The 12,544-nt window shown below is 36.5% G+C and overlaps 1 protein-coding gene across 1 annotated transcript in view; it reads left to right on the forward strand.

Moving 5' to 3' along the window:
- The first annotated feature begins 431 nt into the window (after positions 1-431).
- Positions 432-12,544, forward strand: part of LOC133818612 (pyridoxal kinase) — a 31,638-nt gene continuing 19,525 nt past the window's right edge. The window contains exons 1-2 of the mRNA XM_062251601.1: positions 432-644; positions 761-854. Of these exons, the coding sequence (XP_062107585.1) occupies positions 553-644; positions 761-854 (186 nt within the window). The 5' untranslated portion in view covers positions 432-552. The remainder of the gene's footprint in view (positions 645-760; positions 855-12,544) is intronic.

Below are 12,544 nucleotides of genomic sequence, written 5' to 3' on the forward strand. Positions count from 1 at the left end.
AATATTATTATTATTTTCATGGACAAAATTGACATGTTATTTTGTAAGAATTTTTATATTGCACTTACCAAACACTTTAAAAAGATCTTTGATTTAAAAAAAAACTTCTTTTAAAACATAGGGGAATTCTTCGGTGCACCCCCGAAAAGGGGCACACCGTTACACCCTCTTGTTGTTTTTAGCTCGAAAAACATTTTTGGCTAATTTTTTTTATTTTATAGCTGTGTACATTGTAATTATTTAGACTATCTGTAAATTTTTCAAAAAAAATGCTGAATAATTTATACTATCAAAAACTAAGGTGACTAATTTTTTTATACACTCAGAAAATAACATGTTTTAGCTTTATTTTTTATCTGATTAATTATTTAGAATTTTCTTAAAATTTTAATGGGGTAAATAACTACAATGTTCTACTATGCCTCCAACTCACCAAAACACACTTCTGACTCTAAAAATATTCAGATTCGACAGTCAGTTTGGTAATTCTCCAGTCAAATCCAAACAACTGTAAACAAATTCATAAATCTCTTTTCCAGTCGTCTATGTTCTATGTGGTTTCACTCTCAACCTTTCTGCAGTGTTCTTCGTCAGCCCTTACGCAATCTTCATTTCCGGATTTTCCCGGCAACCCACATTTTCCGGTAGATGTTTTTCTCAAGAAATTTTCATTCTCCCTTTGATTTTATATTATTATTATTAAATTAATTTTCACTTTTTAATTGTTGCCTTTTTTTAATTGGAAATTGACGTCGAGAAGTGCAAGAATTTCGGGAATGGCACCTCCGATTCTTTCATTAGCTCTCCCTTCGGAGACTGGTCGAGTTCTCAGTATTCAGTCTCATACAGTTCAGGTATTGATAGATTCTTTGTGGTTAACTTCTCTTTGGATGATGAGAAAAACGAATTTAAGGGAAAAGGGGATGATGGATATGGTGAATTTCTTTACAAAAATGAGGATTTCAAGTTAATTTTGCGCGTTTGAATTAATTGATTGAGTAAACTGTTTTCGGTTGGAGTTGGAATGAGAGCAGAAGCAATTTTTTTCTGTGTTTTTTTGTTGTTGGGTTTATCAGAGGTTTACTGCATGAATGCTGTTTGAATTCGTATCAATTTTGATCTCGATTCGTACATGTTTACATCCCATTTTAGATGATACTATTTGAATTTGTGTATATAAAATGATTTGCTTATTTGACAAAGAATTTCCAGTGTAGTCAATTTTATTTCAATGCTTGCCCGACGTTTGTGTGGATCTTTCTGATAAGCAGATAGAACACCAGTAATGATCTATAATAAAGTTACCAAGAAATGCTTTTAGGATGAGTGGTGCTGTTTGTCACCTTTAAGTTGCTCAAGATGGTACTTATGCCCAAGATGTGTTAGCAATACTTATAATACTTATTAAATTAAAATTAATTAAAATGTGTGAGACCCGATATTAAATTATAATTTGCACCAATATGCCACATTTTTTATGATGTTGGGTACACTGGTGAGTTTAGCAATACTCTTTTATTATATATTCAGATATTCAGATTTTAAAGAAAGAAAAAAGTCTTGAGTTGGCAAGAAATCTGCTGGCCATGCATTAACTGTTATATTCTACAATTCACACCCTTTAAGATTCAATATCATAATTGTCAGAGTACTTTACATATCTGACAAGATTTACTAGTCTAATGAAGATGGATACAGATATTTACTGGTCTAATGAAGATGGATACAACTTCATTGGACCACATATTCGTGTTTGTGTAACTAATTTCAAATTTTAGACGGAAATTTGTTGTTGTATTAAAATCTTAACAGCCTTGTTGTCCATTCTATCTTTTGTCCGCTTAAAAATTGGAAGGGGTATGACACTAATGTGTTTTGTTGCTTACCATGTCGTTATCCTATTAAATTTAGTGTAATCATGAATTTGTGCATGGGGATATATCAGATATTTAGACCTAGAACATGATGCTCAAACCTCTCTGATGTGGCCTAATCTTGACTAGACCATTTTGTCAGGTTATGCCATATATTCTTCTTTACGTGTTTGTAACTGTCCTATTCAAAAGGAAATGATGGAATTATAAGTGGTGTAACTAGTAAACATTTCAAAATATTGCATCTGAGAGGGAAAACATGGCAAGTAGGATGTGTAACGACATGGTATTTATCACATGTTGGAAACTTTATAATGCTGTTTTTGAATTTTAATCCTCAATCATTAATGTTGGAAGAGTAGTACATAATGGATGCAGGAGCAGTCACATGATGAGTGATGAACAAGATTATTTTTAATAAAGTCAGTGTATAGTGCAGTCAGACCATGAAAGGAGAGGTATATATAACCTTTGGAAGGAAATTTGAGTGGAAGGGGAAGGAGATGAGTCTTCTCTTGTTGAAGTTTGTAGAGATGAAAAAGTATTAGACAAAAATCACCTTCCTTGTTTGGTACAAAATTATTATGAGGAAGGAATACAGAACAATTTATTTTATACGAATAATGTGTAGAGATGTTGTTTACACATAGTGGTAATGGTGTTTCACAACCAGTTGATTGAGAAGCATTTGTTTTAGATTTCAATTCCTTCTTTCTTGTTAGTATGTGACTCTGAAGTCGTAATTCAATTATACTGTTGACAGTTAGAAAAAATAGAGTATTAATATTTTATCTTTTGGGTTCCCTGGGATATAGGAATCATTTCCTATTCTGAGATTAATGTAGTTGCCTATATATATTTCTAGCCCTAGATTGTATATTGTGTATCAGAAAAATAAAATACGGAGATGATTATTTCTCACCATTTTAAACATGGTATCAGAGCACTAAGGCTCCCTCTCCGATCCTCTCTGTCCGTTCCAACATCTGTCATTTTTTTTTGCCAGCCCAACCGCAGAAGCCCACGACCAGCCCAACCGCAGGAGCCCTGTCACTCCACTCCTGCGTCATCTCTAGCCGCACATCCCCAGGCAGTTCTTAGAAGCTCTCGGCTAGTCCTCTCCGTCAGGCCATCTCCAGTCGCACGAATGCCGACTACTTCTCCAGTCACAATCTCCGGCGGTTCTCGGACAGCTCTCCTTCCCCAGCCGCATATCTCACGAGAAGTCTACCAGTGATGAAGTTACCTCTCAAACTATTGGGCCTAACCCTAACTCAGCCCACACCCAGCCCAATGGGTCTATGGGCTCTCTTTACAGCCTGGACAGTGGTTCACTTAACAGCCCATAAACTTGATGGATAAAATTATTTGCAATGGGCTCAATCTGTCAAACTTGTCATTTGTGGTCATGATAAACTAGGATACATTACTGGTGATCTCCTTGCACCTCCTTCCAATGATCCTACATACAAGGTATTGCTAGCTGAAAATTCTATTGTACTTGTGTGGTTAATTAATTCAATGGACTCATAAATCAGCTGCAAATCTCTATTCTTTAAGATTGCTAAGGAGGTGTGGGACGCTGCCCGAAAAATGTATTATGATCTTGGTAACGCTTCTCAGATTTTCGAAATTCATACCAAGCTTAAAGAAATCAAGCAAGGTAATCGAACTGATACCCAATATTTTTCCGACTTACAAGACTTGTGGCAGGAGCTCGATTTGTATCTGGATACCGCACCACTGTATGCTAATTGCACTACATTCCAGCGGCAGCAATTAGAGATAGAAGGAGTTTTTGTATTTCTTACGGGGCTAAATAGTAATCTTGATGAAGTTAGAGGTCGTCTGGTGGGCGTGTCCCATTTCCTGACAAGCATTCTTTGAGGTTAGACGTGAAGAAGCGCATCGTTGTGTCATGCTCACTACTCTTGATCTGCAATCCATTGAAAGTTCGACTCTCGTTTCAAAATCCGTCCCCACACCACATGGCAAATCCACTCTTGACCCTCGACCTAATCGTAAGGGTGATCGGCCTTGGTGTGATCACTGCCAACGTCATGGTCATACTCGATCCACTTGTTGGGTAATCCATGGTAAACCACCCAACTGGACCCCTCACTGCCAAAATGAGAGAGGCCTACCAAACTCAGACTGAGAGTTCCACTAATCAGAATAGTACTGCTACCCCTTCATTCATTAAGGAACAACTTGCCCACCTATACACTCTTTTGAGTCAATCATCCATAAACCCAAGTTTCGTTCCTGACACTCATAGTGCCTCTGTTGCTTACTCTGGTAATTTTTCTTCTACCTCCAGCACACTATGGATCATCGATTCAAGCGCCACTGATCACATGACAGGTTAACCATATTTGTTTGATACTTATTTTCTCTGTTCCACTAAATCTAGTGTCACAATTGGAAACGACACCCATTCTCCTATTGTTGGAATAGGCACTATTAAATTATCTGTTGATCTTTTTCTTAAATTAGTATTTTATGTTCCTTCTTTGCAATGCAATTTAATCTCTACTCACAAATTAACCAGTGATAATTATTGCTTCGCTAAATTCGTGTCCAATTCTTGTCAATTTCAGGATCTATCATCGGGGAAGATGATTGGGAGTGCTAGGATTTGTAACAGATTTTATTTCTTTGAAAGACAACATCCAGTTAAAGAGCTCTCTTCTCTGCTACGTTTGGGTTCAAGTCTGTTTCTAATTCTTGTTCAAGTTCATCTTTTGTTTCAAAAACGATTATGTTATGGCACTGTTGACTTGGGCATCCAAGTTTTTTATATTTAAAACATTTATTCCCATCTTTTTATGTCAATAACAATATTACTGATTTCCATTGTGATATTTGTCACTTTGCCAAGCACACACGTGTTTCGTTCCTTCACAAAATATACACACCTTCCAACCCATTATCTCTCATTCATAGTGACATATGGGGACCTTCCAAGGTCAATATTTCTTATGGTAAGCGATGGATTATCTCTTTTATTGATGATCATACACGTCTCACTTGGGTCTATCTTCTTAAAAGTATATCTGAAACATGCCAAGTTTTTCAGAACTTTCATCTAATGATCAAAACACCATATTCTGTTCTTCGATCTCTATATCCTCACACCTCTACAAATACTCTACCAATTAAAGTATTTGGTTGCACTGCATTTGTGCGTGTTCACTCCCACCAACGGAGTAAATTTGATCCTAGAGTCGTTAAGACAATGTTTTTGGGTTATTCTCCTACCTAAAAAGGTTATCGATGTTATTGTCCCCTCACCAAAAAAACATTCATCTTATGTGACATCACCTTTTTCGAGGATACTCCTTTCTTCACTCCCATATCGCTTCAGGGGGAGTCCAACCATCACCAACAAGAAGCTCAGTGGTCATGGGGGGTTAGAATTACCCTTAACCACTCATTTTCCATTTTCCTCTTCCACTCCACCTTCTTCTGAACCAGATATCCAGACTTTCCCTCCTGAAAAAATCCAACAATCTTTCCAGAAAATCCACCAACCTCTCCTAAAATCACTGAACTAGAAGGGCATCCTCAAGACCAAAACGTACAGAAAGAGATTCGGGTGTATTATAGGAGAGAAAGAAATAAACAAGTTATGAATCCTCAGCACAGTCAAACGCCCAATCTGGTGATGGAACTACTTCCCTCAAAAGATCCAAGTATTCTCTCATCAAACAAACAGTCAGATCTAGATATTCCTATTGTTTTGAGGAAAGGAAATAGATCATGCACCCAACTCTCCATTTCAAACTTCATTTCTTATTCAAAATTGTCATATCTATTTAAAGTTTTCACCTTGAGTCTATCAAATGTTATGATTCCTAGGAATATCGAAGAAGCATTTGATTCTCCCATGTGGAAAGCAGCAGTGCTTGAAGAGATAAGAACACTTAAACAGAATAGAACGTGGAAATTAGTGGAGTTACCACCAAACACGAAGGTAATAGGGTGCAAATGGGTGTTCACCGTCAAATACAATGCAAATGGATCTATTGAGAGGTACAAAGTTCGGTTAGTTACCAAGGGGTTTACTCAAACCTATAGAATTGACTACATGGAAACATTCGCTATAGTTGCCAAACTCAACACTATCAGAGTTCTACTCTCGCTAGCTGTTAACATGGATTGAGAATTGCATCAACTTGATGTAAAGAATGCATTCTTGAATGGGGAACTTGAAGAAGAAGTGTATATGAGTTAGCCTCCGGGATTTGAAGAATCTCCCAAGACAACCATAGTCTGCAAACTGAACAAATCCCTCTATGGCTTGAAACAATCTCCCCGTGCATGGTTCAATCGTTTTCTGGAAGTTGTCAAAGGGCTTGAATACATACAAGGTCAGACTGATCACACTCTCTTTGTTAAACACTTAGGAAGTGGAAAAATTGCAGTACTGATCGTATATGTTGTTGACATTATTATCACTGGTAATCACACTGGGGAGATGAATTCAATCAAAGAAATGTTGGCAAAGGAGTTCAAAGTCAAAAATCTCGGTGCTCTCAAATATTTTCTGGGTATGGAATTTGCTAGAAGCAAAAAAGGTATTTTCGTGTCCCAGAGAAAATACACTCTAGATCTTCTAAAGGAGACTGGCATGCTCGGAAGCATGCCCAACAAAACTCCAATTGAGCTCGGAGACAAAAGAAAAATGTTTGGAGCCAGTCCAGTTGACAAGGGGAGGTACCAACAGTTGGTAGGAAAACTCATCTACCTCTCACATACTAGACCCGACATTGCTTTTGCAGTAAGTCTAGTCAGTTAATACACGCATGATCTGTGTCAGGGACATCTCAATGCAGTGTATAGAATTCTGAGATATCTCAAGCAAACACCAGGAAAGGGTCTCTTTTTCGGAAAGACAACTAAGAGAAAGGTTGAAGTGTTCACAAATGCAGACTCGGCTGGTTCAGTTGATGATAGAAAGTCTACATCTGGATATTGCACAATTTTAAGGGGAAATATGGTCACATGGCAAAGCAAAAAGCAAATAGTGCGCAAGAAGCAGTACAGAAGCAGAGTGTAGAACCATGACACATGGAGTGTGTGAAGCTATATGGATCAAACGTCTACTAGAAGAATTGAAGATTGAATGTGAAGCCCCTATTCAGCTCTACTGTGACAACCAATCTACCATCAACATTGCACTAACCCTATACATCATATGACAGAACTAAACACGTGGAAGTTGACCGTCACTTCATTAAAGAAAAATTGGAGGAATTATCAGCATTAGATATGTGCATACTGATCAATAACTAGTTGATATTCTCACAAAGGGACTATCCGAACAATTTGATTTTCTTGTAAACAAGCCTGGACTCATCAAAATCTATAGTCCAGCTTGAGGGGGAGTGTTGACAGTTAGAAAAAATAAAGTATTGATGTTGTTAGCGAGGTCAATATTTGTTAGGTTATTAGAGTTTTATTCCTTAGTTTTAGGAATATTGTTATCAGATTATTTTTTGTATAAATATATGTATTATAAGTCCTAATGAATACAATAGAGATATACGATTAATCTCTTTCTTTTGTCTTTTTTCTTGCTGAATATACTTTCATGGTATCAGAGCTGAAAATATATTCAGCAATTGAGAAAATATGACTTCGACAGGGGTAAGTGAAGATTAGGTTCACACTGAGTCTTTGAACTCAGTCCCATCGATCTCCAAAATTACTCTTAACTCTCTCTCTCTGAAAACCTATTTTCCCTTCAAATTTTGGCATTTAAATTAAATGGACGAAAATTTTAAGTTGGTCCCGATCGGTCCAGATGGTAATTCGTGGCAAAGGGAAGATCGGCCTCATCGATGGCTCCAAACCACCTCCAAAAGATTCAGACCCTTCGTATTCCGATTGGGACATCAATAACTCAATGGTGATGTCGTGGTTAATTAATTCCATGGAGAATTCTATTGCTGAAATTTATCTTCTTTATTCAACGGCAAAAGAAATTTGGGATGCTGTAACTATGGCCTATTCTGACCTTGAAGATGCTTCTCAGATGTTTCATCTTCGTACTCGGGCTCGCACTCTTCGACAAGCTAAAACCAATGTTACTTTATATTTTAATAATCTAACAAAACTCTGGCAGGAATTAGATTTGCTTTCTCCACAAAAATGGCATGACCATAAAGATGTTGAGATTTATCGCAAAATCCTTACAAAGGAAAGGATCAATGATTTTCTTGTCGAACTGGACAGCAGCTTAGATCATGTACGCAGCCGGATTCTCAGCAACAAAACAATCCCTTCCTTAGACGAAATTTTTGTCGAAGTCCGTAGAGAAGAATCTCGCAAGCATGTCATGCTTCCTTCCGTTGTCCAACAAAAAAATCCTTCTTCTCAAGAGGCTTCAACATTGGCTGCTCGTAATGTTGATAATCGCAACTCTAAGAAGCCATCTCAGTTTTGTGATCACTGCTAACGACCATACCACACAAAAGCTACTTGTTGGAAGCTTCATGGCAAACCAGCTGATTGGGTTCCTCATCATCTTCGTGGCACTGAGAATAAAGCGTTACAAACTTCACATTCTACCGAGGGTGACAGTTCTTTCACAAAAACTCAGTTGGATCAGTTGAGTAAATTTTTTTCTGGGAATTCAGTTGTGTCAACAACACATGGTACAACACTTTCTGCTATTGCAGCCACCTCTTCTTCTGCTTCAGCCTCTTGGATTATTGACTCAGGTGCTTCTGATCATATGACGGGTAATAGATCCTTGTTTTCTAATCATTCTCCATACAATGGTAATCGTATGGTCAAAATTGCTAATGGTTCTTTCACCCTTGTGACTGGTATGGGTTCAGTTCACCTTAATCCCAGTTTTTCACTTGAAAATGTCCTTTACGTACCTGAGTTATCATGCAACTTGCTGTCCATTAGCAAGATAACTGCAGATCTCGGTTGTACAGTCAATTTTTCACCAAGCTTATGTGTTTTTCAGGACCAGGTCTCGGATCAGATGATTGGGAGTGCTAAGGAAGTAATGGGACTCTATTATTTTTTGCATAAAAGGTCTTCGAATGGGAGTGGGAGCAGCTGCCTTCTTGTGACCGAATCTTCCTCTTCTCGTCAACATAAAGTGATGCTTCTTCATTATAGATTAGGTCATTCTAGTTTTTCTTATCTACGTCGTTTATTTCCTAGTTTGTTTTCACATACTCTTTTGTCTGTGAAACATGTTTACTTGCTAAACATACTCAGGTTTCTTTTCCTATGCGTTCTTATAAACCATCTAAACCTTTTTCACTTATTCATAGTGATTTATGGGGTCCTTCTCGGATCTCATCTATTTCTAATAAAAAATGGTTTGTTTCATTTATTGATGATCATACTCGTGTGTGTTGGGTATATTTGTTTCGTGAAAAAAATGAAGTTTTTGCTATCTTTGAAAATTTCTATGCCATGATTGAAACACAATATGAAACAAAAATTCAAGGTCTACGAACTGATAATGGTAGTATTTTAATTCTGTCCTTAGGCCATTTCTTCTTAAAAAATGGATTATTCATCAGAGTTCGTGTGTTAACACCCCTCAACGAAACGGGGTGGCTGAACGAAAAAATTGTCATCTTTTGGAAGTCACTCAAGCTCTTTTATTTGGGGCTAATGTCCCAAAATGTTTTTGGGGTGATGCTCTTTTGCCAGCCTATTTTTTAATTAATCGCATGCCTTCCAAAGTTCTTAAGTTTCAAGCTCCTTTACAATGTTTACAAAAATCTTTTCCTAATAATAGATTTTTTATCAGAGATTGATCTCAGAGTTTTTGGCTACTTAGTTTTCGTTCATGTTCATACTCAAAATCATGGCAAACTTGAACCACGTTCTCATAAATGTGTTTTTCTCGGCTATTCATCTCTTCAAAAGGGATATCGCTGTTTTTTTGTTGAAAAAAATAAATATTTCATTTCTAAAGATGTCACTTTTTTAGAGAATCAATATTTTTTTAAGGAAATTCAATCTCAGGGGGAGAATTTAAGTGATCCGAATTTTCCTGATCAATCTACCAACTCCCAGTTAAATTCAAATTGGGAATATTTTTGGCTGCCTCAAAGCTCTCCAGCCCCAATGCAAGATTCTGCTCCTAGTTCTTCAATACCTCAATTATCTCCAGTTCCTGTGCCTCAAAATTCGCACTCAATTCTTGATATTTTACCAGAAAAACCTCTTATTATTACTTATTCTAGGCGAAGACCTGTTATGCAAAAAGATAGCACTACCGAGCAACCTACACTTCAAGAATTTGATCTGGGTACAGGTAATGATTTACATATAAATGAAATTGAAAAAGGAGTTGATCTTCCAATTGCTCTAAGGAAAGGATCCCGTAGTTGTACTCAGCATTCTATTTCTAACTTTGTTGGTTATTCTCATCTTTCTAAACAGATGCAAGCACTGGTTACTAATTTATCAGCCACGGAAATTCCTTCCAATTTTGAAGAAGCCTACAAAGATAGCAATTGGAAACACGCTGTGCTTGAAGAAGTGAGAGCTCTAGACAAGAACAATACTTGGGAGGTTGTTGATCAGCCACGTGGAGTGGTTCCAGTTGGGTGTAGATGGATTTTTACTGTTAAGTATAAAGAAGATGGTTCGATTGAACAATACAAAGCCAGGTTAGTGCCTAAGGGTTATTCACAAACTTACGGGATAGATTATCAAGAAACTTTTGCACCTGTGGCAAAAGTTAATACCATTCGTGTGTTGTTATCCCTTGTTGCCAATTTGGACTGGACTCTTCAACAATTAGATGTAAAAAATGCATTCTTGAATGGTGATCTAGAAGTGTTTATGGAATTGCCACCTGGATTTGACTCAGAAAAGAAAATGGAAAGGTATGTAGACTGAAGAGATCATTATATGGACTAAAGCAATCTCCTCGTGCTTAGTTTGAGCGATTTACCAAGGCTGTTAAAAAAAATGGTTATAGACAAACTCAAGCAGATCATACACTTTTCTACCGATTGAGTAATGGAAAGATAGCAATTTTAATATTGTATGTTGATGATATAATTGTTACTGGCGATGATGGAGCTGAAATTAGCAGAATAAAAGGAAAGCTTGCTGAAGATTTTGATATGAAAAATTTAGGGAATCTTCGATATTTTCTAAAAATGGAGATCGCTCGGAATAAGGATGGAATTTCTATATCTCAACGGAAATATGTTTTGGATCTGTGGAAAACTACAGGAATGTTGGGATGTAAACCTGTAGAGACACCTATGGATGCTAATGTAAAGCTTAGTTAAGACCATTTTGACGATCAACCAGTCGATAAAGGGCTATATCAGAGATTAGTTGGTAACTTATTTACTTATCTCATACAAGACCAGATATAGCTTTTGCGGTAAGTTGTGTGAGTCAATTAATGCATGCACCGTCTAAAAGTCATCTTGAAGCTGTGTACAGAATCCTCAAGTATTTGAAAGGCACACCTGGGCGAGGTTTATTGTTTAAAAAGCGGAAAAACAAAGTGGAAGTGTATGTTGATGCTGATTGGGCATGCTCTCCTTTTGATAGATGTTCAACTTCAGGGTATTGTTCTTATGTTTTTGGTAATCTTGTGACTTGGAGGAGTAAGAAACAACCGGTGGTCGCCCGAAGTAGTGCAGAAGCTGAGCTTAGAGCTACATCTCTTGGTATTTGTGAAGCAATGTGGTTGAAATTACTTTTACAAGAGTTGAAAATTGAAGTTAGATTTTCCTTTCAGGTTTACTGTGATAATAAAGCTGCAATTTCCATAACTCACAATCCTGTTCATCATGATTGTACTAAACATGTTGAAGTAGATTGACATTTTATTAAAGAGAAAATTGATGAGGGCACATTTAATATTTCTTATGTACCATCTTCTCATCAAACTGCTGATATTCTAACAAAAGCCTTGTTCAAGCCTATGTTTGAAAATATGATTGACAAGCTTGGATTGTTCAATGTGTACTATCCAGCTTAAGGGGGAGTGTTAGTGTGGTCAATATTTGTTAGGTTGTTAGAGTTTTATTCCTTAGTTTTTTAGGAATATTGTTATTAGATTTTTTTTGTATAAATATATGTATTATAAACCTTAATAAATAGACAGAAGAGATATACGATTAATCTCTTTCTTTTATCTTTTTTTAATATTTTTTCTTGCTGAATATACTTTCAAATGTTTTATCTTTTTGGGTTCCCTGGGATATAGGAATGGTTTCCTATTCTGAGATTAATGTAGTTGTATTACCTATATATATTTCTAGCCCTAGGTTGTATATTGTGTATCAGAAAAATAAAATACAGAGGTGATTGTTTCTCACCATTTTAAACATATACTTTTGTAGATAAAGTTGGAAAGTTTGATTGTTGGTGTGAGGTACGATGATGAATATATAAAAGTGAGGTATCACACCGCTTACCGTATTGAAGGATAATTAAGAAAATTTACTGTTAACTTAATTTTACAGAATATGCATGTGTAAGGAAACTCATTCATCTTCAGTTATCCAATTTATAAATATTTCTGTGTATTGATGTTCCATTGTTGTATAACTTGTATATGTTGCATATATTTTAAATATTCTCCTTGCCATATCTATGTGATGCTATATAAGAATTTGTCTGTAGTTTCTTTTAAATTTGTGAATCATGCCCAA

The sequence above is a fragment of the Humulus lupulus genome, chromosome 2 (assembly GCF_963169125.1).
Source record: "Humulus lupulus chromosome 2, drHumLupu1.1, whole genome shotgun sequence".
In the NCBI taxonomy this organism is placed as follows: Eukaryota; Viridiplantae; Streptophyta; class Magnoliopsida; order Rosales; family Cannabaceae; genus Humulus; species Humulus lupulus.